The following is a 27,505-nucleotide window of genomic DNA, read 5'->3' as shown; positions in this document are numbered from 1 at the left end:
CCAGCTAAAGTATACCAAAAAACAAAAACAAACAAAAAACCCTAAAGTAACAGCTTTCTCTTAAATTTAAAAGAATCTGCGGTGTTCAGTTAGCTCACATAGTTAGTAACTCAGCAGAGCAGCAGTAATCACCTTTGGATGCATTCCTACAGCTCCCTGCCTGGGGGAAAATAGAAGATGTATCACACAGACTCTCTCTTTTTCAGAACTTACTGGTTACTTCTACACAAATGCACACACACACACTCTTCTGTTCCTGGTGGTGAATGACAGCTTAGATCCTTGCCCTGTTTTTTTTTATTTTATATACAGTTAATATACAACTCTAACTTGATGCATTTATATTGCTTAGAAAACTAAAAACTCGATGAAGGAAAAAAAGCCAAGGGTCACAAGTAACTTCAAGATTAAATTTCTTTCAACACTTTCACATGGGCATGCTTAAAAACCATTCAGCTTATTACAAGCGGATACAATAAATTCAGTTTTGTTTCCTGGCCCACATTGCACAAGCTGTAGTTTCACTCAGGAGCACTCTGAGGCCTGCAGATATCTTCTGGTTGTACAGCAGAGCAGCGTTAGTTGATTTCAACTCACGTAAGAAAAATAAAATTCTTTTTGCCTTTTGTGCTGCATTATAATGCCTTAGAGAAGAACAGAATAGTGCTTCAGAGGGGAACTTTAGAGAGACAGCATCAATTCCAGCCCGCAGGAGTGCTTTACAAGAAAACCCTGTATTTGAAAGAGGGGAGAGCAGAGTGCAGAACTGGCTGTTGCCCAAGGACCTTGCGAAGCAGGAAGGCACAGCAGTGCTAAACAGGGCCAGAGAAAAACAGGACAGGAAATATCACAGGACATGCTGAACTGATTTTATTTTCTTATTGTGAAACATGAAAAATACTGTCTGAGTTAGTCAGGCAGCTCAGAGGACAGGTAGAGCAAAAATATTTGTGAAACAGAATTAAACATCACCTTCCAAAAGAGGTTTTGTCGCTTTCTTTTCCTTTCTGAGAGGAAAAAGAAAAAAAACAAAACACTAAAAGAGAAGCACGAATCTGTGAAATCATCCTCCCTGTTCCCCAGTACCATCTGAATGTGTGGCAGCCTATGGCCATACCCCTTACTGCAGACAGATCGATGCCCTAACTGCTTCTGCGACATATTCAATTCACTATTTTATCTACAACTGAAAGCTGGCAAGAAAGTGACAGCACAGCCTTGAAAGAAGCACAAAAGAAGCGAATAAAGAAAGAGCAAACTTGAGAAAATAAGCACATGATGTGCTAAAGACAGATGAAATTACTGGTTAGGATTAGCTTGCGGTAACAACAGCCTGGACTGAAGATGCACGTGCTGAAGTAGAAAACAGTGGTAAGGCCAAACTCCACAAAAAGGGCATGGCTCAATTGGAAGTTAGGTCCTTCAAAGCTCTAATGTCATCAAGAATTAAGCCACAATTTTATAACAGAATTCCTGCATAAAATCTTATTTTTCATATGTTGCTTCCTCACCTGCTGACAACCCATACAGCAGCATACCACTGGCACATGGCACAGGAACAGACCAAAAAAAAATGGTGATATTGAAAAAGAATATTTTAATTTCTGCCTTCATAAACTTTAAGCTGAACATAAAAAGGGAACTCAAAAGTTGTCAACAGAAGCCAGCTTTAAAATTAATTACAAGAGAAAGAAATGCTACCTACATATCACAAAGGCAGCTCGCTACAAAACCACAAAATCAGTTTTTAGCTCTAGACCCTTAATTAGGATTGCACTCAGGAATTAAAAGTATAACATCAAAGCACTGAACATTGCACATGACATGACAAATCCCGTAAGATCACCACTGCCAGTACAAGTAGTGGGATTTCACTTGAGTTAAGTATTTTGTTACAGCCACTAAACTGCAAACATTTATTGTCTTGTGCATGTTAAGATGTTGTAATGGCATTCAGGCTCATTAAAACTCAAAAGCACAGTCCTGAAGTCAAGTGCACTGAGCAGAACAAAAACAGCAGGGGGATAGAAAAGCTGCAATTAATGCTGCAGGTCATGTTAAAAAAAAAAAAAAAAAAAAAAAAAAAAAAAAAAAAAAAGCAGGAAAAAAATGCTTTTAAGTTACACTTTTTTCCTTTCTACCTATTGCTCACACTAAAACAAGTCATAGACTCAAGACAATTTTGATTCCCACTGAAGTTTCAGAAGTGGGTGGAGTGAAAAACCTGGAGTAGACAACTCATCTCCACCTTAAGCAACACTCTACAGTGTTGGGAAGGTATATACTTGCTAAGTTACTTGCAGAAGTTATTCCGAAATTCTCTTGCTGGCACCTTCCTTCTTCTCAACACCATCCTGTGTTTTACAGCACCCCCTTGAATCACTTGGGATTTTTTATTTTTTTTTTAAACATGTAGAACTGGTTTTGAACCGATGTATGGAAATACAACTCCCGAAGGCAATATAAGCTTAAATAAGGTATTTGGATTTATATTTATAAGGAATGAGAAGCACTGAAAAGGCAGAATCCTGGGGCAGGCAGTTCAGCCAAATTTCATCTCCAGTTAATTTGTAATGAATGGTGAGTCACTGAAATGCTTTTTTTTTTTTTTTTTAACCAAATGCTCCATAGCTGTGTGCTGATGAGATCTCATGCAAAGCTCTTGGTTTTTTTCCTTTTCAGTTTTCCTTTTATTTCCAAGAGATCTGCTGCTATATGTGGCATAGGAGTTTCAAACATTTTAGAATAATGTGCTGAAAGACATAGTAGAATAACACTAACCATAGAAACATCTGTTTTTATTTCTTATTCAGAGTTTTAGTTAGACACCATCCCTCCTTATGTCAAAGGTACACAGGCAGTGGCAGCTGCTGCTGTGTGCCAGCTTATTTCCAAAGAAGACTGAACGATGCTACCCTTCCAGATGCCAATTTCTCTAAAAAATTCTTAAAGCAAAGCATGGCAGCCAACTACTACATTTCATGCAACAGTTCACCAGCTTCTGTTTGGCACACAAAACTAAGTCTATCATTCTCTTATAGGAGGGATGTAGAGGCTAACAGCACTTTAAAAAAAACTATGGAGGAAGATGTACCACCAATTGCTGAGCAGCTGTTTTCCATTCTTCCATGACAAACTTTTTGTTTGTAGAAAGATTTATTTATATGTTAAAAAAGAACCAAAGGAGTCAAATAAATATACCAAAAAGAAGAAAAAAAACAACAAAAAATGACAGCTAGCAAAGAGCAAGTCCATAGATTAGCAGAGTTCTCTTTTCTACCAGCATTGCCCATGCTTGCACAAAGAAAGTAGTTTTCACATGCTGTATATATGTGCGTGTATATATATAATTAATAAATATTTTACTAACATTATGGAAAGCTGGTGGAAGTTACCTCCTCAGAAAGTAGCAGTGAAAAAAACAGCTTGTGCAAATCTTATTACAATGCCACTAGGAATCAGGACTGTCAGAAGAGAAAAGTACCAAAACTTCCTTTGCCATTCCATTTGAACTGATTGCCCACAATAGAAACAAACATCTCCTGTGACATTAAGTTGTCATCAGCTTCTGTGATTCCCAGTTCACTCAGCCTTTTCCTGTGCATCTGACTCTTCTTTGCAGAAGCAGCACCAAGTTCACTTACAATTTCATGATTGCCTTCAGAAATCTCAGCTTGCTTATAAAACTCCAATTCATCAGCTACACACTCAGGTAGTTGTTCTTGTCTGAAGCCCTCTACATGTGCTCTCTCATCACTTGACTGGGTAGACTGTGCATCCCCTAGATCAGGGAACAAGGAGAACATCAATGCCAAGCATGCAAAATAGCCAAATCAGTTAAAACTACCAGAATGAAATCTTCAATTGTAACATTTGCATACCCCACACATTTGGGTAGTTGTTTAGTGACAACCATACATTTCAAATACAGCATATGAAAAGGTTTCCTCTCAAAAGGACTTCAAGCTACCAAGTAACAGTGATATTAGACTGTGTTTACATACCATACTTGCAACTGGCAGTTCTTCAAATAAGACATATGAAGAGGAATACAATTGTCACATTTTATTTACTACAGAAAACAACTTCTGTGCTGCAAGACTGTGCTAACCAGCACATCTCAGCTCTAGTGCTGAAAGGAAAGATGGAGCAGAGAACTATGAACCAGAAGAGCTATAAAAGAAGTCACATCTGCTTTCTTGCTGATCAACTCTTGTTTCTGTAAGATTGAGGTAGTTATACAGGCTTTGCTTAGTGGGAAGTATAGATTAGATGCTTAAGGACTTTAAAAAAAATAGATATATCTAAGTGTACACACAGCACGGAGCACAGATATACACAGTATTTACCTGCAAGAAGTCTAATTCAGGAAATTCCATTGTTCTGATAGTTACAGAGATATATTCCAACTAAATCAAAACAGACATTGTGAGAAGTTTTTGAAAGACTCACTTCCTAGTTATGGAATTCAAAAAAACTTGTGTATACTAGGCTTAAGCGTTTGTGTTTCTTTTTTTTTTTTTTTTTATTTACTTCTATGAAGTCAGACAAAAATACCTGTTGTTCCTTCTACTGAAGCATCCTTTACATCAGAAGAAACAGTTGGTTTTACCAGGACCACACCATATCCTTCATTATTATGGATCACATTATTGGCCATGCTTATTTTGGGGATGTCATAATGTTCATCTAAGAAATTCTATAGAAAGGAAATAGAAATCCAACTTGTTATGTCCACCCAATGGGATGCAAATCATTTCACTTTTAGACAGAATTAGCTCTCCGCATTGGCTAGAATGTTTTCAGTGTATGCAAGCAATATTGCAAAAGATCTCTTTCTGGCAAACAAGAAACAAAACATTGCTTCATTGTACCAACCCAAGGCAAACAAGTACCACCATAAGTTGTAATACACAAGAGTTCCACTATAAGAAAGCATGGTTATAAGTCAAGCTAAACACAAGTTATCTGCACCAATTCTGACAGCTATAAGTTTGTGTGCTATGAAGTTGAAGAAAAAAGTGCATTCTGCCTTCAACTGACCTTTATGAGTATTCCCTCCTTGCAGTGGTGTATGCCGTTGTCCAACAAGGTGCACGTACTACCAGGGTATATTTCCACACCAGCACCCTACGAGACAAAACCCACTGCAGTTCACAAATAGTTCAGGAATGCTGACAATTTGGCACGACATCTCCATGGTTGATCTTGGTGCTCATTCATTTATCTGCACCACTCCAGCTGTGAAGCTTCACAGCTCTGTTAACTTGAACAGCAATATCAAACATGGAAGTCCCACAAGTAATGCTACTGTTGCTAGTCTATAAAATTACTAGCAAAGAATGACTATGCATCCTTTTATCGCTTTCTGGCTCTTTAGACATCCACCTCAACATTCAAAGCCCTATCATCCTCCCAAGTGTGCTAATCGGAGTTCAATTCTGTCAGAAGGATATCATATCATATCTGTCAGAAGAATAAGGCATCAAGAAGGTCACTTAATTTGCCAAACTAGGATTAATGAGTTATTTATAGGCAGGGGGAAAAAAAACAACACAGAAAATCACCTTAAAGATACAGCAGGACATGAATCAGTTCAACAATGCAGTAATCACTGTTTCATAGATAGCCCCTGTGTGAGATACTTCATTGGGTACTACTGAAGACCCTAAGATCCCTGGGAACAATCTCTTAATGTAACACACAGATGTTCAAGATAACCTGCAAAGATTCTCACAAGAGGGAAAGAAACCACCCCTTCACTGAGAGTATCACTGCCTAGTGCAACTCTATTTAAATTTATAAACAAATTTTTAACTGGCTATTTCCTACCTTGGCACCATACAGATCTGAGTTCTTCATTAATAGTTCAGCTGAAGTTCGTACAGTTATGCCTGTAGTTTCACACTGTAATACACAATTCTCTAAAGTTGTTTTCCCTTGATGAACATCTACATACACACACACACACAACAAACACTGTTAAATGAATCATACCTGCAAAAGCAAACCTACAGGTAGATAGATTCACAATATTTTTTACAGTATGTCAAAATGACCATTTACATAACATCTTATGCAAGTTTTACTGATTTGCTCAGGCATAGTTTGAGCTCATGGTATTTTGTCAGGATAAGCAGGTACACTAAAAATGAGCACTAATCAAAAGATTTGCCTTGAAGTTGTTTTTTGTTTGGTTAGCCACTGTTTTTCTAGTGCCAGCAGTTTTGTTTGGGGTTTTTGTTTTTTTTTTGTTTTTTTTTTTTAACCTTCTTAAAAGTCTTTTGTATTAATAAGTTATTAGATACATATATACAGGTGTTAAGAAAACATGCTTTAAAACAAATGCTTGCCAAGGCTAAGTATTAATTAATACCTTCTACAAAGAGAAACAGCCATGGCCAAACTCAATGGATACAGTTTGGGATTATCTGAGTTTCAGTTTAAGTTAAGTCAGAAAACAAAGGTCTGTGCTACTTCTGAAGTCCATATCAACCCTTAGCAAAGAGCTGTCAAGTGTTGGGAGTTCTTTGTCGCATGAGAAATTATTTCCTTTTCCACGCAGCCTGACACACTGAAACCTGACCTACTGCTACAAAACCCAAGAGCAGAGAAGTCAAGTTATCTCATCCAAGGTTATCTTACCCAAAAGTTAAGCCTGAGTGCTACAACAGCTTGAAAGTTGAAACCAGTAAGCTCTGTGTACTGGATTCGTTTAAAAAAATGAAAAGAAAGTCACAGAAGACTCATAAGAACATTAAAGTGCTTTTATACTTACTTAAAATCCCTTCCACAGCATCATGTTGCACCAACTTCAAATTGGAGATCCTTATATTGGCTCCTGTACAGTCCACGAAGTTGTCTCCTTTCCCTTGCTTTTCTATCACAATGTCATCTGGCAGGCCATAGCCTTAAAGCAGGGGTGAAAGTTTGATGAGCAACTGGTAACAATCACAGGCAGATATTCACATCACATAAGAGGACTTAGAACTTGAGGTTCGATAATCTCAAATAGTTTTCTACCCATTGGCCAAGCCTCAAATTACACCCTTCTGCACTACAGTCCAATGAATTAAATCACCCAGAATTCCAAATCACCCTCTTTGAATGACATCAAATGCCAAATTATTTTTTGCCAGTTGAACAGATGTGTAACAGAGGTCACATTCACTGAGATCCAAGTCCTCACTCCCCAAGGCTGCAATACTCTGGAGGGAGGTACAGTAACAAAGGCCACATGAGAACCTGCAGTTGGCTTTCAAAACGGATGAGCACAGCAGAGCAAGCTGGGGCTCTGAGGAAGCAGTCACTACCACAGTGCAAGGAAACAAAAGGAATTCATGCTATAGTCCCAAGTTTCACTCAGCTTTACTGTTTGAATGAAACCTGGGTCAAAACACGTTCCTGTGTTATGTGTTATATGGACTTCCAGATTAAAAAGGAACTTTCAAAAGCATATGCCACCACTGATTTACTAAAGCCATCTACACTTGTCAGCATTCAAACACTCAAAGGGAAATTTATGAGCATGTAAAGCTTCTATTGCTTGTCACTGGCAAGAATCATGATAAGGAAAGCAATAATGCAACATCTATTAAAGCAGTATGAGTCCTATCATTTTCTGAACACGCAAAAAAGCTTAGATAAGAAGTGCCCATACAGGATGCTAGCTTTTAACCAAGTACATAAATAAATAATGTGCAAGTAGAAAGGTTGAAAAAAAGCTTTTGAACAAGAGCTGAGAGAAAGTTTTAGAGACAGCAACTGAAGGCAGTTTGGTGATACTTCAGCACACTACAATAGCTAGTAATCTTTTTCTAGGGTTCCTGGAGAGGAGGTAGCAAGGGGCAGTTTACTTCAGTATGGAAAGAAAGTGCACCCTGGGACTTCAAGAGGCAGATCCTGTTTAGCTATACACCCCAAAGAATGAGGTTGTTTATCATTCATGGCAAGAGTTTTAAGAAAAATTGTCCAAACTACCCAAAGATCTTCTAACCAAGCTTTTCGCCTGCCTCACCTACAAAGCAGCAGCTCTAGCAGTAAAGAAGCTGTTTAAAAGATAAGGAATAGAGAGAAATTGATTCACCTGCCATCAAGCACTGTTCAATACATAGCTAACTCAAGGTTGTACACCCTGTTAAGCAACTTTACAGGAGCTAACAGCAACTGTCATCTCATAACTCTGATCACAGGTATTAGGATCGATGTTCAGCTTCTCTTCCAACTTCAACTATTGTACAAGCTGCAAAGTTATTTGGTACCGTTGCTGCATACCTTCACCAAGTGATTAAGTTGTCCTCACTATAATTTCCTGTGTTACAGCTTTAACCTTCCCCAGTCCTCTGAAGTATTTCTTTTCCTCATACTTTCAACCACAGCACTGGTTTGCACATGCATGGAAAAAAATACCACCACTACTAAGCAAAGCAATATCATATCTTTGATGAGTCACAACTTCATTGCAGCTCTATCCAGCCACTCAGATTAGTGCCAGCAACTTCTTTCTTGATGCTCCTACTTCAAATGTTTTCAGCTGCTATTACTGCTATAAAACTTCTTTAACAGAAGTCCATATAAGAAGATTAAGTACCCTGACATATTCATTATTCAGAGTGCAGTTTGTACTAAAGACACATTTACATGCCTTGCTTCTTAATATAGCATACCTCATTCTTTAATGGGAGTGCTATTTCACCATTTGCATTACTGTTTCCTCAAAAGTATGAGAGGAGTTGTCATAAACTCCAGTCCACACAATTTTAGAACAAATCAATTTTTGCAAGCAAATCAAGCAGTTTGAAGTCCTTTAACCAGCACTGTCCACCAGCACACAACTCTATATAAATCATACAAGAGAAGAGCAAAAGAGAAAGTGATATTCGTAAGAGAAGGGCAAAGCAGCAGGAAATTAAATTCCCAGCCTTTCCCATAATGAAGTTTTGACAAGATAAAACTACAGCCAAAGAAGAACATGAACAGCTGCACAAGCCCCGGTGATACACAGACTATTATGTTACAGCAGCATGCAAGCCTGAAGCAGAGAAATTACACTGGGAAACTAAGAATTATGAGGAAAAGACAGTAACATAACCTAGACAATGCAGGAGTATTTGAAACAAATACTTGGAGAGAAAAATAGAATCACATATGGTGTGTCCACTTCTACAGAACAGAGACTAAATCAATAGCTCTTTCTATCCAGGTACATCACATAATGCACAGATTTACATCAGCAGCCCATACGCACAGCTGGCACAACAAATACCATAAACTGAGTTGACAGAACTTGGCTTTTTCCCCTCTGTATTCATGAGTGCTATCTGGCAGTGAGTCTCAGACCACCTCTATGAAGTACATTAGGTCTGTAAGAATGCAAAGGAGAACAAGAACCTCCACTAAGTACTCAAAATGAAGCTTCTCAGAATGATCTGTGCTTGTCAGATGTAAAAATATACAATTGTGTTTCTGCTGGATACAGCTATAGGTACAACATCTAGTTCCATAGGTAACAGTACTAGATGTAGTACCTATATAATTCAGTCAAACAGAAGAAAACAGCAAATTCACTATTCATCAGCAAAACTTTAAGCTTATTTGCAGGAATAACTGTTGTTAATAGAACACCATACACCACAGACAGCCCTACAAGCAGAAACAGGAACACTCCAAAGTAAAAAGCAAATACCCAAGTCAAGCTTCTCCAAATTTAAAAAAAAATATATCTTTGTGCATAGCTAGTTTAGGACCCTGGACTCTCTCCTTAGCAAGCTTTCTACCTTCCACTTCAATAGAATCAGCAATGCAGAACACGCCATCCACAACATAATGACCAGGACAGATGATGACTGTGTCTCCTTCATAACAAGCATTTACAGCTGCCAGCGGATCATTGTGGAACTGTAAGAGACAAACAACATAATCAACTCCTGAAAAAACGCTATAAAATAGACATATTTATGCCCTTAAATTTGTTCTTTAATTAAACGTTGCTGCCTTTGCCTGAAAGAAATCCTTTATAATGGCACCACTAACAGGCCGTTTCTACTTGGAATTCCACAATCATAGCACTCTAGACAAAAACAGCCTTAAAGCATTCCTTTGTGTTACGTCCATTCCATGAGAAATCTGGGGCAGTGGCAGACTGAAGAGCATATGCACTGGAAAGCAGGTTTCAGTATGGCCTGGGTTTCAGGCCAACACGTGAATTCTGTTTCAAGAGACTTGCCATGAATTACATGAAGCAGCACATAGCAGACGGGAAAGTCAATAAAAACAAAGAACTCAGCAATAAGATTTGAGTCGGTCCAAACATGCAGAACCCTATTTCTAAGCAAGTCACTCCAGAACAGAGTTCAGACATCACAGTGGCAAATAATATGTCCACATGGTTCTTTTCCCTAAAAAAAGACCTCGGTACCTGAAAAGTGCAGGCTGATATCCTCCGAGCAATTCCGCATAACAGGAAACAAATAGTACAAAAAACTTGGAGTTTATTGCGTCCTGGCAAATTCTAGGGCAAGCAATGTAAAAATTACTCAACTGCCAACTGAGAAAATCTGATTTATATCCCCAGAGTTAATAGGGAATGCTCTGTTCGGGTCTGCTTTGCCCACCTGCAATTCATGAACATGATTAGAATACAGTAAGCAATTTCATTTGGGCCCAAGGACTACAGACTATTCTGTATGACAGACTAAGCTGAAGTGCTGAAAATCCTAGCTGAAGTCACTAAAACTAATTGCTCTAAATAAGTTTCCTAAGCAAGTTTCCTATGCAGAACCATAGCAATAGAATGGCATTTCCTTCTTGAAACCTTAAATTGTTATCAGCAACTCAAAATACAGAGCTATCTAACATTAGAGTATTACTCCTTTGCACATTTATTACAGGTTTATCTCTTACACATGGGAAGGAAACTGCTCACACAGATTACTCAGCAAACAAATTAAGAGAAATTACTTGGCAACTTTGTCTTATTAAATTACAGTGCTGTTTTCAGACTCAAAAATGGTACTGTACAAGTGTATCGTCTTTCATGTACACGATTCTTTTGTATTGTTTCTTGAGTAGACAAAATCATGGGTGAGCAGGCAATTGCTGTTACTTTACCTGTATTTCTAGTTCTTCACCACAAGACTCAGGGCAAAGTCTGTCCCTTATCAAAGACTGCAAGAGACTCGCCATCACAGTTGCGGACACAACATGAGTGATCTTGATACCTGTTGGTCTCTGACCTTTAGCTTGGAGACCACTGTATTTTTGGTAACCAAATACATACCTAGAACAAGGAACAAAGCCTTCAGTGAAGAACACTCTACATATGGTTTCCCCATCAGGGCTCCCCTTCCATTAAACCCGCTAAGTACCTCAGCAGAGGATTCTCAATTAGTTTTAGTTTTTGTTTCAAGTGCTCTATTTTCTCATACAACTTTAATCCCTCCACCATGGAGACATTTTCCATTTCAGAGTCTGAATCACTGCTTGATATGTTGTTCCTCACATTTAAAAACTTCCTGTAGAGCTCTTCACATTGAGACAAGTAGTTGTGGTAATCAGCAACAAGACCAGAAGGCACACGGTGCTCAAGGATGTCATAATGCCTGCAATTCAGAGCCAGAGATCAGCATACTTTCATTTCCAATTTTGAAAGATCAAATACAAACCCAGAGAGAATCTGAGACGTCCTGTATTAGTACTGAAGTTAAAATTCTTTGCAGTCTGCATCAAACCAAAACCCTCAGAACATACAAATATTTTACTTACTTCTCTAAATGATCTCTCATGGCAGATAGGTAACAATTATATGAAACATATTCTAAAAGAAATGGTACAGTTACCAAAAAAAAAAAAAAAAAAAAAAAAAAAAAAAAAGCACCTCCTAAATCCATTAGAAATCAAAATTAGCCTACTTCTCAAGCATTTATTGGAAAGCCTGAGAAAGCTATGTCTGAACTACAAGAATAAGCCCATAATGTGAAGTCTGTATCAGCAGCAACCTAAACAATAACCTGGACAAAATCCCAGAAACAAATAAGGCAGTATCTGCACGAGATGAAGATGTGAAAGCACTGCACAGGAAACTTTGTGTCACCCCAGAAATATCTTCTACAAATGAAATTACAGGGTAGAAAATGCCAGGCTGAAGTTGCATTAAGATTAAGATATCTGCCAAGTAGACAGTGCCAGGCAGTCATTTAGAACTTATCACAGTCACTAAAAAAGAAAAAGAAATGCTGGACAATAATTTATAACATGAAACAAAACAAGACTTAACATTTTCATTTTTGTAAAGAACCAACTTAACACAGCATAAATAACTCTGCTGAAGAGACTGAATGAAATAAGGGCAAATCTTCAAAGTTCAAAAGATTATTTTTAAGTGGTGCATTTAATTCAGAAAAGAGCAAGAAAAAAAACTATAATCAGAGAAGTAAATAAGTATGCAGTTACAATAAAAAGGATATAAAGAAAAAGACTCACAAGATTTTGGCAATGCAATCAGACGCAGCAGAAAGTTAATGCAGCACAATTAAATGTAAAAAAGGATTTACAGCAATGTAGAAATAAAATATTAGATGGAAACTAAGAGTTAAATGTAGGTTGGTCCTGAAGTGCATGCTTCATTTTAGGGCTGGTCACTATAAAAATGCATGAAACCTGATCTTTGATCATAAAGGTATGACAGCATTTCATGCCTGCTTTAGATAGCGTTACATTAGTCACTCCTGCAAGTCCAAGGAGGCAATAGCTGGATTTGGAGCGCCATCTGATGGGAGGTTAGGGATTACAGGAAAACACAAGGGTTCAGAAATAAAGCAGCAACTTCAGTTGTACCCTCTTCTGTAACAAAATAGAGCAACAGACAGTGGCTGCTACTAGAACAGGCTTGCTTTAATTCACTAGTGAAAACATTCCTTGGAGATTTATGCATGCCACTATTCCCACAGCACCCTTTCCTGTGGTCCCACCCATTAACACAAGTGTTATACTTACAGTCTCAGTCGAGGCTCCACACATCGCACAAAGTAATCAAAATCATCCTCCTCCTCCTCATCCCAGGTCCTCCAGATGCACTCGTAGAAGAACCTTTTGAAGCAAAGTAAGCTTTTAAACACAAAAGAGGCCACATTTAAACAAGCAGAGACAGTGGCACTAAAAATACAGACGTAATAGGTTACAGAATGCAAATGAAAACATTCTTTCTCCAATTCCACATCACCCTCCTGTAAGCCATTTAGAAGACACAACAGTTGGTTTTTTATATGAAGAGTTTTAATTTGTATTTCTTGGATTAAAATCCATAACAGCCCCAGTCCTTCTGACTTCCATCAAGAGACTGAGCTAGTACAGTCTGGATTTAAAAAGAAAACTTACACAAGATTCTGTGGCTCTCTGATTATTCAGTTTTGGCCAGGCATCTTTCCACTAAGCTTTTCCTCTCCACAAGAAGTTTGCCACCTCTGTGATACACGCTCAGGTCTCTGCTACTGAGCAATGGCCAGCAGAATGAGTCTCTTCTCAGATAAATACATCCCATTTTTGTGTGACTGCCTTCAGCTACCAAAGGCAAACACATTTCCTCTGTAATCAGACTCCCCATAGCTTTCATGGTACCAGTCATAATATTGAATGTGGAAAGCTAGACACGTGGGGATGCCAGTCTAGCCACAAGAACTCAGGACAGCACACAACCAGAGTGCAATTGCTCAAGACAAGAATTAGCCTTAAAGCAGTTTCCTACCTGACATGCTCCACAGCTAGTGCTGTCTGATCAAACTCTCCCGACTCATCATACACAACCCACAGCTCCTGCAGCGGTATCCGACGCTCCTTCAGCTCCAAGAGTTCCTGCATGCATTCCAACGTAAAGGTGCTAACCTGTGACTCGCACAGGAAAGGCTCACAGAGCTGCACAACTGCCTTCAGATCTGAGTACTCCACATCAACCACCTGTTGGAATGAATAGCTCTTAGAATTTCTCTACGCAGAACCACAGAAACAGCTGAGGAAGGTGCACACGATGTGCACAACCCAGCAGACCTCACTAAGTGCCAGCTGACCCACACAGATCAACACACAATACGTATTACAGCAAAGGCAATCTGGTCAGACGAAACGATAATCCCAGAAATAAACTCCTAAAAATCAAAAGATCTGGAGTAATCTCTTTGACATTCAAAACTAGGTTCAAAAAAAAAAAAAAAACAACCTCATAACACCTATCCAAGGCCAGTAAATGGCTTCTCAAATTGGTTTTAGAACACAAAAAATAGGATCTTCAGATTCAAACAAATCCATGCCTCACAGTTTTTCTAGACTCTTCTATGGTTCATTCTTCAAAGCATCCACAAGATATAAACCATCCCATGAGTTCATCAGCAAACTATTTTATCACTAATTTTGCTGAAAACATCAAAAGATGAAGTTCCTCCCTTTTGAAAACATGTAATACAAGTTCAAGCGTGATCAAACATCGCAGGTTTGCACAAATATGAAAGACTCAGATACTGGTAGACCTAAAAAAAAAGGATCCCAAACCTGCAATCCTCCAGCAGGTCTACAAGAGCTATTGTTAGTATCAAAGTAGATTAGACAGAAGAATGTTAATGATAGGAAGAACTTAGAAGTGACCACAGTCTGGTGACTGAGAAAACTACCCCAGCAGCCAGCTCTGGACAAAGCACTTCTCCCTCCTGCGCCCACCAGGCTTAACCTCACAGTGCACCCATACCAACTTGGACTCCTCCTCCTTGTTTCAAGGATCCCTTTGAGAACGTTGCTTCCTTTTAAGCACAGTCCTCCCAAGAAATATTCAGACACTAGAGAGGATCTATGAAACTAACCCATATGGTGTATTTTTGCTACACACAGGGACATCATTCAGGCTTTATATTGCCACTCTGAGGTTCAAAATTATTTGCCCAGTTCTTGAGAAGCTCAAGAAAAGTTAAGTGATTATGCAGTGCTCTAGCACACAGCAAACAAAGATTGTACAAATATTTTGGTTTAGCACCGATAAATTTATCTTGCAAATAGCGACCGTGCTCTACTCAAAACCACAGATGACACGCTGACCACATCAACTTTATGGAACTAGATGCAGCTTATTCTCAAGATACCAACACCAGTTTATCCACAATTGTGTCTCGAAAACAATCCAACTGTCCCACTGAAAATGCTGTATTTTAAAAGCAGAAGTAAGCTTTAAGTAATAGACAGCTAAATTCCAAGGTTGAACTATGGGATAAAGAAAAAAAAAAAAATAGGAAGCCTACCTAGTGCATAATTTTCTGGAGTTGTGACTTGCTGCAGCCCTGAAGAGCTCATTCTGAGCAGCAGTGCCTCACTGCCATAACAGTCCCCGATACAAGTATTCAGATTACAGGTTCCAACCTCAGGCTTTTAGGTATAGATAGCACAGCAGTGTACAAAAATGGTGTTCAAGAATAAGGACGTTTCTGAAACAAATTCCTATTGCTTTAGTCCTCATTGGCAATTACATACAAAAAACCATACTATTTTCTAGCAGTTCATAAATCTCATAGAAAGTGATCTACCTGTCAGAGAGATAAATGACGTTAGTGAGAGACCAATGCCTGAACAACCACATTCCATTTACCTCCACGAGGACCTCAAACACATTAGTGCGCCAAACAGCCTGCCATCCCGACGGCTCAAGGACCTTCTCCAGGTACTCAGCCGTGAATTCCTTCACCTCAGAAGCTTTGCAGTCAGCTAAAATGAAAAGGAAGGCAGTGCATTTATGTAAGAAAATAATGAAAAGTCCTCAGTGAAAAATGAAAAGCACAGAAGGTTTCAGCAGCAGTGCTGCTGAGTCTGTGCTTTATCTCAAGGAGTCTCACCACACGCAGAAAAGTTCTAATAACACCAATAAAACCAAGCACAGGGCCCAGCATTAGCGCTTTTCCTTTCAGACCTTCACATTTACTCATGTTAAAGCCATTACTTCCTGGGCCCATCAGCTGAGGTGACAGCAGACAGCCCAGCACTGACGGCACACACACCCCATCTGTGTTCCAGTCCTCGCTATCAAGAGTGCGCGTTTCAGGCGGAACTGACTCCACTTAGAAACCTTGCCACATATTCTTTCCCTACTAAAATCACTTACCCAAAATGTAATCCTGGTAAGCTTTAAATCGCTCATAAAACAAAAGATGATCCGTGCGAAAAATATCAGGAAAAAGCGCGCCCCCATCCGGTACAGTCCTCCCCAGGGCAGTGCCCGGCTTGTCGCGGCTTCCATAATCGCTGCAGGTGTCCTCGTCCTGCTGGGTGGGAGCTGGGGGAGCAGTGGGAACAAAGCAAACCCCACAGGCCGTCAGGTCCATGCAATCATCGCTCGCTCTTCTATTCCCAAACAACCCCTGCTCGGCCCGAGATCAGTCACACGCCTGCTTTCCTTAACAAATCTCACAATGCACCACAAAAACGCTGAAATTCATACGCTGAAAATTATAAGGCGATTTTAACCTTCAAGTACTCCTTCAGAAGTGCTACCAAAGATCCCGGCAGGCCATGCCTGCACCACGCACGCAAATTTATTCCTCAGAGCCCGAATTCCGCAGCCGCGGCAGCAACGCCTCGCGCAAACGGTTGCGCGAACGCACGCGCCGCAGCGGCAGCCGCAGCCCCCGCGCCCCAGGGCGCACGAACCTCACCTGGCTTCGCCTCCTCGGCTCCCCCCAGCAGCCCAGCGACGCTCCCGCCCGGCAGTCCCGTTCCAGCCATACCGCCACTCCGCTCCGCTTCAGCCCGCACAAATTTCAAATTCACCGCGCCGCCGTCACGGGCAGCGCCCGCCCCCATTGGCTGCCGGACGGCGGGCGGGCCGTTGCGCTGCGGGGCGGGCCGGCGGTCTGGCCTCACTGGGAGGAACCTGGGCTGAGGAACCGGGTGCAGAGCTGTGCTGGAGTCACAAACGCAAATTTCTGCCAATTAAACATGGCTCCTTGGCGGGGAAAGAGCAGGCAGAACGTGCTCAGTAAGCCAGTTCTCATGTCACTGGCAGACCTACCAGCAAAATATTACACAGCCTGGAGGGTAACTTAAACAGATCCCAAAGTATCCGTGGCAGGAAGTACACCAGGTTTAGGTTGTGCCATTCCCTATTTGGTACAACTTTGAACACGCACCTTCTTTGATAAAAGAGATAATTTTGTTATCCTGTCTGCATGAACAAATTCACCCTCAAACAGTGGCAAATGAGACTGCCCAGCAGCCTCATGCTCAGCAGCAACACGGCTCGTTCCGTGCTGAAACCTTGGTCCTGCTCACTGTTGTGTCTGCTAGAAGCAGATTGTGTCCTTTTGGAGTAGATTCTACTGTGGCTATTCAGATAATCTGAAAGTAAAGTTGCCACAGGTCCAGTAAAGTTTAAATTCCAAACAAAGTAAGTAAGGTTAAGCTAAGCAGTTGGAAGATGTTTGTATTTTACAGACTGGGTATTTAGCAGAGATGAGGCGACTGGACATCACTACAGGAGCTGAGGACAGGCAGCAACTAACAATAGACAAGAAAGGTTAGGATGCTCCCGCAAGAATGTGCAGAGCTCTGTGGGAAGCAGTTCAGAAGGAAAAGATCAATGTCGCAGATTTGGGACAGAACAGGTTATGTTCATACAGCATGCTTTGTCAGTGCTGGAGCCAGGCATGTAGAATGGTGTTCTGCAGAGCTGCTCCTGGACATGCCACCATTTTTCCTCCAAACAATGGTTATTCAAATTGCTGTTGGGTTTTTTTGTTGTCTTTTGTATGTTTGTTTGTTTGTTTTTTAATGCCACAATTGCTTTAAAACAGAAACAGCCACGAGAGGGCTGCCTTAGATCTCAAACATGATTAACCTGCTTAGCATTAAAAATGTATTGTTATGTAAAATGTAATGTTAGCATTAAAAAGTATTAATTTGTTCTCTTTTGATATTTCACTGATTTTTAATGGAAGGAACACCATGGTGAAACAAATCCCACGTGTGCAATTCATCCAGGCTGGGGATCAAGATAGCATGCACCTCACAGGCAGCCACATCACAGCAGTCCCTATGCAGGTGGCTTAAACATCAACCAAACGCCTTTCTCAAAGCCTGCTGTAACACACAGCCCTGGCTCAAAGAAGCTGCACGGCTGAGGGCTGCTGAAGACTGCATATGCAAGTCAGACTGTCACCCCTGCAGAGCAGGGCTGCTGTGCAGTGGGAAATAAATTGCTGGGGGAAATTCTGCTGAGCTGTTGCTTCAGATCTCCAAAGTGTGAGCTTGATGGCTGCCAGTTATTGCAGATAAGAGCAGGCAGTTCCTCAGGTCAGGGCGGCCCTTAATTTTAACTGTGAGGTTATGAAGAAAAAGCATCTGTCCAGAGAAATTGATGTAGGATACAAACTCACCTGGATAGTTTGGACCAGAACTTCGTTGTGCGCCACTGACCTCACTGGAGCAGTGTCTGTTCATGCCACCTGGAAATTCATTTCCGAAGTTAAAAACCTAAAGAAAAATAGCAGTGTTTTATCCAGTGCTCCTATCCAAAGAAACATCATCTCTATTTTAACTCACTGCTGGATGAGAAACCCCTCGACAGAAGTTCTCATTTGTGGATATATGCAGATTTCATTTGAAAGCACAGACTGTTTCTACTTTAAGGTTTCTTAAAGCAATATTTTCTTTACCTCTCATTATGAAGCAACCTTAAAATACAAGTATCAAAAGATCAAATTATATTATTACATGTAATGAAAAAAAAGCTTTTTATAAGGCTTGTCAGTCTGAAAATGTCTATCAGATATGTGTGGGATAAGTGGTTCAGAATCAGCACAGATTCACAGTGATGGGAAAGAAATAATAAAAAGACACAAAAAAAGTCTAAAAAGAATGGTACATAAGGCAGTAAAAAGTCTGCATACATTTCTGTTCTTGACACAAATTCCTTTTGTTACCATGGCAATAATTTAATCTCGTTAGGCTTCCATTTCTCCATCATAAAACTTAGACAATATTTTTTTTACTGCATGTGCTTGATTAACTCATTTGTAAACAACTTTTGTATCTGGGGATGAACTGTGCCATGTAACTGCAGACTGCTGTTAATTATTTGGGTTATTAGCTATAAAGTATGTTCTTTGACAGGTATTTTATCATTGTAAGCCTAAATAAATCAAATACAACCAGAAAAGCAATTGAACTTTTGCAAACCTCTATAGCTTCATTGCTTCATCCCCTCAGAAACTCAAATCCAATTCATGGGTTCTTTTAAAGAACTACTTTGGAGCTTCACATGCGAGCTCTCTTCGTCCAAATGTCTACACCTATCAAAGATGGAGCTGTATCACTGCAACCAATATATCTTTGAAAATCAGAAAAATCAGTTTGAAATCATTTGCTTCTATTACTGCTTGACTTTATTAGCAGAGGATGCTTCTGAAGAGCTTTTTCTACTATAATTTAAGCGGTTTTCAGAACCTCCTCAACTCTGGCTTCTTCAGAAATGTACTTCATGGACTTAAAACTGGTCCAACACCTTATTTCTTAAAACCATAGTAATAGCATTACAGATTTGGATTTTTTGTGTTTATAGACACCTCTTTTCTTGCAATTCACCGGAAGAGTTTCAAGATTTACACTACTTTATCTGCTGCGTGTTGACTTTCTTTTAACCACAAACCTGCCTGACATTGCCAAGTGCCTCATTTTCAGAATGAGGGAATTCACTCTAGATAATGACTTTCAGAAATAAGCTTCATAATAACACAAAATTCAAGCCCATGCAGATTACTTAACTAAGACTCATCTACAATGGAAGTGCCATCAGCCATGCTCCCTCAGCACTGGACAGGCCATCTCTCCAGACAGACACTTTGCTCCCTGAAGGAAGGCCAGAAAAGAGCTAAGTCCCTTTTGCAGATGTTGCAGCGCTGTCCCGAAGAACTCGGTAGACTGAGCGCTGCAAGGTGTTCTTCAACTGACTGCAAAGATGCAACAGGGACAAAACCCATAATAAACCATTTTCTTTCTTCAGACGTGGACAGCAGGCAGACAGATTTTCCAACAAGCGTTAAAACTGAAGTTGAATGTTGATGGGAATAATGAATTTGGGCAAAATGGAAATTGCCAAGAGGATTCATCCTTATGACTAATACTACAATAATTACTTATCAGCCATTTTGCACCACACAACACTATGAAAGCTGTATTTTGCCATATTACCGTCATTTTCCATTGGCATTCATAAGAACAGGCATCACTGCTGACAGTGACCACTCAACTTTCTGCACCCAGAGAGCTGCTGACCACATCTTAGAAAAAATAGGAAAGAAGCAGTGATTAAGATAAGGATGAAATCACAATTACTGCAGATGCAGAATGCAACAAATCATTGGGCATAATCACATCAGGAAGAAGGCAAGCTTGAAAAGAATGAAAATTGCTGACAGTGTTGGTTTTGTATGATCACAGCACCTCCTCATTCACTGTAAACAAAACAAAATAAGTTTACTAAAGATGCAAAAGAACACAGCTGTTGGTGATGGGACATTATGTTGCTGTGATCAATGCTTCATTTCAGTTCAAATTTTGAACATGGCTGTTTAGAAATTGTCCTCCTGTGATTTTGTTGTATTTCAAGTGCTTTAAGTTCTTTTTTCCCTGTAGTACAGCTGCGTCCCTATCTTGACGATGAAAGCAGAGTAACGATGGCTCTTGGGTCTTAAAAATTAGCTAATGAAGTGTGCTGGAAAAGAGATCAATTAGCATGAAGTGATTTCTGTCAAACACTTGTCAGTGGGCTTACGATTATGTCTTAGCAGATGGTAGTTTGAAAGGCTGGAGCTATCTGAAGTGTGCTACTTCAGCTGACAGAACAGCAATAGGCAGCCAGTTTGCTTTGGATGTGGTAAAGCAGAACTAAAGCACAGTGACATCAGACTTTTCTAGATGCTTTTCTGTAGTTGACTTCATTTTCCATGCTTTCAATCTCCTTAGCAATTTGTGTGCAATTACAACAATTTCACTAAATACTGCTGAAATGTATATGCTTATGTGAAATTATAACACAACATGTAACTGCACATATGCTCAAATGATAAAGTCAACTCTTCCTGTAGTGGAATTCTTAAAATATTTTGAAGTTTTAAAGGTATGTTTAAGCCCTGTCAGGAAAAACATTTCCTACAGAAAACACATTTTCTGCTCAGTACAGCAGATACTGGAATATCCTCTGTGGTGGCTTTCTAAAACAACAGAATACGTGGCCCAGTCTTTCCTAATGACTGCAATCTACTCATCTAGATAAAATTGGCAAGAATGTTATTTCTTGTAGGTTGGATGGCACATATGTTTGGAGGCAGCTGGATTCATATGTGCACACAGCTCCAGAACTCCTCCAAAACGTTCATAACAAATTCCTTTAATGAAAGCCTTCATTTTCTGTGGCTATCATAGCTTGTTCAGGATAGGTACCCTGTTTTGTTTTTGTTTTTTTATTTTGTTTCTAAGTAAACGCAATACAAGATGCATCCTCTGGGAGAAGCAATTTATGCATTGGATCATAATCAATTAACACAACAGCTTGAATCAAAAAAAGAAGCTTTTTTTTTTTCCCCAAAAAAAGATCAGAATTTATTTTGGTTATCATGGAATCATAGAACCATCCAGGTTGGAAAGACAGAATCACAGAATCACCCGGGTTGGAAGGGACCTCAAGGATCATGTAGTTCCAACCCCCCTGCCTAGCAGGGCCACCAAACACACACATTCAGATCAGGTTGCCCAGGACCCCGTCCAACCTGGCCTTGAACACATCCAAGGACGGGGCATCCACAACCTCCCTGGGCAGCCCGTTCCAGGGCCTAACCACTCTCCTTGTAAAGAACTTCAAGACTACTAAAGTCACCTCGCCCAACCACCAGCCTATGCCAGTGCCTGCTCCCAACCAGGCCACTCAGTGCAGCATCCAACTTCTTCTTCAACACCTGCAGGGACAGAGACGCCCCATGCCCTGGGCAGCTGCTCCGCTGCCTCACCGCTCCTTCTGAGAAGAAATGTTTGAATTCAAACAAAACAATGAAAAGATGCATTTCAACCAGGATGTATAAACTTTAAATTACAGCCAAAATAATAAATAAAATAACGGTTAAGTAGTTTAAAGACAAAAATTATTTTTCTTTTGAATGAACCACTGACATCCAAATAAATTTTTCCCCCTGTATCTGGAAATCTTACCCTTCAAAAACAGGTCCTTATTTATTTGAAAAATAGAAGCAATACTTTTATATGTGTTTGAAGCCACTCTATTTCTTCCTTTTGTATGCGCTGACACTCTGTAACAGTGTCTACAATGTAAAACACAATTCAACTGAAATGGAAAATATTTCTCATCCAACTTTCAAAAAGAAAACCCTGGATATTGTTTACATGCTCTTTTATAGATATGCCTTTTTAAGATACACCACTTTTGTAGCAGAGCAGTGCACTGTGTGCTAATGAGAATCTGTCACTGCATTAATACAGCCAGGCTTTTTCACGAAAGAACAAAAGATTGTCTTCAAAATAAGACAGTTGGGAAGCAGGGTGTCCCCCTGGCAAGCTTTCCTGATAGCTGTCCAACACAGGAAAAACACACAGTAAAAGTCCATCACTACAAACCAATGTACGAAAGTAAAAATTCCCACTTTGAAAAATAATCTGAACTATTAGCCTTAAAAATGTGGAAGCCAGTAATTTTGCAAGTTCTCCTGAAGTGCCAGGTGATGCACATAACACAATGCTGGCCAGCAGCACTTCCCCAAGCTGTCCCATCCCCAGCTTTCTCCACCACGTACAGCCACCAACACCACACCATCACTTATGTGAAATGTGTAAGAGTCTCCTTACTGACCCTTACCACAACCTCCCGGGGCCTGGAAGTTCTTCTCTTAAAGCTGGAGAATCCAAGCACACAGGAGCTAATTTCCAATCCCGAGGTCTCAGCTAGGAGGGGTTATGTACATGTAACCCCTGAGCAGCACTACAAGAAACCCAAATATTTTACAAAAGAACATTAAAGGTTCACTCCTCAAGTCCTATGTGAGCAGTGGCTTTTCTTAAGAGAGGTAATTACTCATGTTTGGTGGAAGTGCAGATCGGGATAACCAGTAGAGCCATAAGAAATAATGGTGTATGAAATGGAAAACAACGGGATTATTTCAAAACATAAGCATAACATTCATGCATAACAGAAAAAGACTATAAAAGGATTTGCATCAAATCCAAAAGCTTTTTTTCCAGCAGAAAACTTGTTTTCTTACATTTTCTTAGTTCCATACTTGAGACAGTTCATAATTTTTTTTTTTTCCTATTTTTCTTTGCAGTACTTATAACAGTTTTGAAATGAAATCTTCCTTTACTTGAAAAGCTCAACTATTTCATCACAGAATAACGCTCTTTAAACACAACATTCCAACACAGGAAACAATTCCCTACTTTTATTGAGACAAAACTTTAAGTCCAGTATGAAGCTCTCTTGAAGAAATAAACTCTTTCTACAGAACAGAACATTTAATGACATCCACATTTGGCAAAACATTTTCAGCTCTGTGCCCAACACAGAGACAGTGCAGTTTGGAGAACTGCTAAAAAGGCACATTTAGATTTGGTCAATTTTTTAACTGTAATACACAGAAGCAATGGTTTTAATACTGCTATATAGAGCTCTAGCCAGGATAGGGATATTTTCTAGCACAGAATCAAGGATGAACTTCAAGCATATGAGGAGTGTCAGTGACCACTTTAAAAAGAAATGTGTTAGTTCAGTTTCAGGATGCTTTTTTTTTTTTTTTTTTTTTTTTATTAAGTAAAGGATGATTAAAGGCTAGCATTTCCTCTTAATGTTCTGTAATTGCTTATTTAACTCCCACTGACACTAATGGGAACAGCATGCTTAACCACCATGTGCAAAGATGAATCTATCTGAACACTCAGCAGGTGGGAGCTGCCTTGCCTATGGAGTTTAACTATGAACAGAGAAGGATGTGAGAGCTATTGTTCTGCTGCCATTGTTTTACAGTCTGTCTAGCTGTGAATCTTGAACACTGTTGCTTCTAGAATATTTCTGAAAGAGTTTTAAGTACCCTGTCCCCTGTAAGAATAGGGAAACGCACAAAAAAGAGACTTTCTATGAAGCCCAATGTACGAGTTTGTGACAGAGCCAAGAACAGAACATGGGCTTCTGCCTCCTACTCATTTATTGCAGTTTTCCCCTTTGCACACCGCTAAAATCAGCCCTTTTGTGCTGCCCAGAGAATTGCACAATAGGGGCTGACCCAAGTATACTGAAGTCAGTGAAAGAGCTCAGTGACTGCTGGAGGATCACTTCCCATACACCTCTTTCAGGAATGGTTGATTCATAGCACTGAAGACTGCCTATGTACAGAGAGCACTGAAAGACCAGAGGGGGGAACATAACTGTGAGTACTGCTGAGCGTTTGTCTCTTTGACTTATCATGAAAATTTCTTCCAACTGTTCTCTCTAGCTTTGTTGTTGTTACCATTTTCTTTTTTAAATTTAATTTGTCACTTACCATGTGTTGAATCATGGTAATGATTTAGCCTCATTAAATGTGTTGGATTTTCTTACATGAACGTACTCTTAATTTCACCTGTTCTTATTAAGAAGCCTCCCTGTAGGCCAAGGTGAAGGGAATGTAGTCTCCACAAGGGATGCAGAAGCCAGATGGGCACCAGCTCAGTTCTGGAGGATGCCATTCATTGGGGGAAAAGGGGATCCTGGGACCTCAGCAACAGTTTGGATAGAAATACCACAGCACTTTGAGCATGCTAAGGACGTAAGATCATGTGTCTGGTCACTGTCAGTACAAAGAAGAGAGAATCGGTTAAGAATAGAGAAAAAACACAATCCCTCTCTCATTTTTGCAATGCCCATCAATGTACTGAGAGATGTTTTGGATGGAAACCAGTTTATTACGTGTGAAGAGATGACAACACTGCTCATAAGGACTGAGTGGGTAGCAGTACTCCTCTTTTGCATAAGAAAGGAAGTACTGTCTCAATTTTAAGCTCTAACCATGCCTTTATGTGTCTTAAAGGCAGGTGGGGCTACTCAGAGCCAGCTGTTAGCACTGATACCTACACCAAACCTTGCTAAGCCACAGCACTCATTATGCACAGGACTGAACTGGACTGAATGTTTCTTTACTGAACAGAAGAAAATGCATAATCAGCAGATGTTAACACCATGTACTCTGAACGAGATGTCTTTACACTGGCACAGATCAAATAGGTGTGCTTTCTCTACACACGCAGGAACAAGAGGAATTATTATTTTTAAATAACTATTGCATCTCATGCAAGAAGACATCTAGAGAAGATTAAAAGAACAAAGTGAACCACCATGCAGACAAAAACCTGACTGGCAGAGTGTATAAACTTAATAGGAAATGATCATTACAGACTTTTGTTTCCCCTGTTCATTTAGCTGTGCTCAGTCCCATTTGACAGCAGAATTTATCATTTGATAGAGCAACCTGTATAGTCTCTCAAGTCTAAAAATCATTCCACTGTTTCTGGCCAAGGAGGCTTTTTTTTCTTTTTAAACTGTGAAATACCAACAAGTAGTTAGAGAACAGTTGATAGAACCTTAAACAAGGCTATTAGAAATTATATATCTTTTCAGAAACATGCAAATTAGTTAACAACTTCTTTAAGTAAGCGATGGTTCCAGCTACAGTATGCTTGCATCTGTTTCACTGAGAAGTGCTCTTCAGACCACTGGAAATTAAAGCCTAAAGCTTCATGCCAGTCAACACATATACACCAGGAAAGAATTATCCTGTATGTGAAGTCCTGGGACTAGAACTAAATATCTTCACAAGGAACAAGCAAAGGAAGAACTATTACATACAAGATGTTATTCGGTAAAAGACACAACAATGTAATTCCAAATTGAGATTCTGGGAAATATGCAGTTCAAGTATGCTTACTATCCCAGTTGTACTTCGAAGAAGGGATTAACTAAAGAGGAGATCATCTTTGAAGCAAGAGGATATGCAGCCAGCTGGAGTGTACCCCCTCACAATGCAGCTTTCCCAAATCCATTTGGATGATGAATTTGGCCTGTTCTGAAAGAGTCATCTGCCTGGGATGGGGGGAAAAAACATTCTGTTTTTCTGTCATTTCTGTACATGTGCTCACCCACATACACTAGTCATGGGAAATTGCATGAATCAGACAGCTCCCTTTTTCATTAAGGACTGAGAGAAATCTGGAAATTAAAACAATCATCAGTGAAGGAATCATGGAACAAAAGTTTTAAGTTTCAGAACACATCAGTATTGATTGCCTTGGGAAATATAACATTTTTCATTATTATCTTGGGCTATTGTCATTCCTCTTTAACAATTCTAGTTATTTGATTCTCAGCAAGAGACTATTTAAGATCAAGAACAAAATTTACCTTCAGAAGTCTACAGCTCAGCCTTACATAAGAATGTTTTACACAGAGCTCTTCATGCTCTTTCACTTCACCCTGCCAGGCCTGGTTATCAGTGCCCTCCCTCCAGCACAGCCTGCTCTGACAATGGGAGCAACGAGCTGCAGCTCTCTTCTCTTGCCCGTGTGTGTTTCGAGCTTTTCCCCACAGTATTCCTAAACATATCCACACCACTACAACGTACATCTTGAAGGGAAGCTCTTCTCCCAAGAGCTGATGTTCTTAAAGGAAAACCAACACAAGTCAGTAGAAAACACCTGAAAATATCCATTCAAGAGTGATTATTCAATAAAGAACAAATTAACTTTCCCATGTTCTCCTGGTGATTGAGATACTTCTCTTCATTGTGTGTCTTGGCTGCCTCTATGTTTTTCATACCAGCACACAACCAGACAGCAGCAGTTACCCACAAGCTCGCTGCCACCCCAACTCACGTGAATGGCAAACTGAGAACTCAGCTCAAAACAAAGTGAAAAAGCATCCCCAAATAAGGGAGCAGTCAGTGTGGTAACAAGCTACAGTTTCTCGTTGCTTCACTGTGGTAGCTTCCCTTACTTGCTTTAGGGAGAGGATGCTACAGGGACACTTTGTGAAAACACTTTGCTGCCAGGCATCGCACAGGCAGCGATGTGCGGGGCCTCGCAGGTGCACCCCCAGCACCCCAGGCAGCGGCCGGGGGCTCGAGGGCGGCACCTCAGGCACACGACGGACAGCCGTTACAGAGCTGCGCTGCTCGCCCTGACGTCGCACACACCGTCCTCTCTTCACAAAGCTGTTGTGATCGCTCCTAACACTTATTTCAAACGGCAGATTTACACAGACCTTTCGCCGCTCATACGAAAGAGCTTACCAGCGGCTGATTTCAGCGAAGGTTACGGCGGGGACCCCGGGGAGGACCCGTAGGCGCCTGGCAGGGCGCGAGCCGTCCTCCGACGGCCGGCGCCGCGCAGCCCCCAGCGGCCGTCGGCGGACCGCTTTCGCTACACGCGCGCCGTCCCTTCGGGGCGAGCCTCCCGC

The 27,505-nt window shown here is 40.3% G+C and overlaps 1 protein-coding gene across 2 annotated transcripts; it reads right to left on the bottom strand.

The window, feature by feature from the left end:
• Positions 1 to 2,149: 2,149 nt before the first annotated feature.
• On the bottom strand, positions 2,150 to 27,388 carry SHCBP1 (SHC binding and spindle associated 1). 2 transcript variants are annotated; one of them, XM_042821812.1, is made up of 14 exons: positions 27,339 to 27,388; positions 18,399 to 18,467; positions 16,130 to 16,300; positions 15,620 to 15,735; positions 13,742 to 13,950; positions 12,994 to 13,086; positions 11,367 to 11,600; positions 11,110 to 11,278; positions 9,777 to 9,897; positions 6,779 to 6,910; positions 5,833 to 5,951; positions 5,044 to 5,130; positions 4,558 to 4,699; positions 2,150 to 3,781 (listed from the first exon to the last, which is right to left on the bottom strand). In XM_042821812.1, the coding sequence occupies exons 2-14, from the start codon at positions 18,460 to 18,462 to the stop codon at positions 3,468 to 3,470; spliced, it is 1,971 nt and encodes a 656-aa protein (XP_042677746.1). In that variant the 5' UTR covers positions 18,463 to 18,467; positions 27,339 to 27,388; the 3' UTR covers positions 2,150 to 3,467. The 2 variants fall into 2 exon arrangements, with proteins under 2 accessions (XP_042677746.1, XP_042677745.1); XM_042821811.1 differs by lacking the exons at positions 18,399 to 18,467; positions 27,339 to 27,388 and adding an exon at positions 16,680 to 16,749.
• Between the last annotated feature and the right edge of the window lie 117 nt (positions 27,389 to 27,505).

The sequence above is a fragment of the Centrocercus urophasianus genome, unplaced genomic scaffold (genome assembly GCF_019232065.1).
Source record: "Centrocercus urophasianus isolate 14NV4802_14NV808 unplaced genomic scaffold, USGS_Curo_1.0 seq_2, whole genome shotgun sequence".
Lineage (NCBI taxonomy): Eukaryota > Metazoa > Chordata > Aves > Galliformes > Phasianidae > Centrocercus > Centrocercus urophasianus.
The sequence above is the reverse complement of the archived record's forward strand: the minus strand, read 5'-3'. Positions and strand labels throughout refer to the sequence as shown.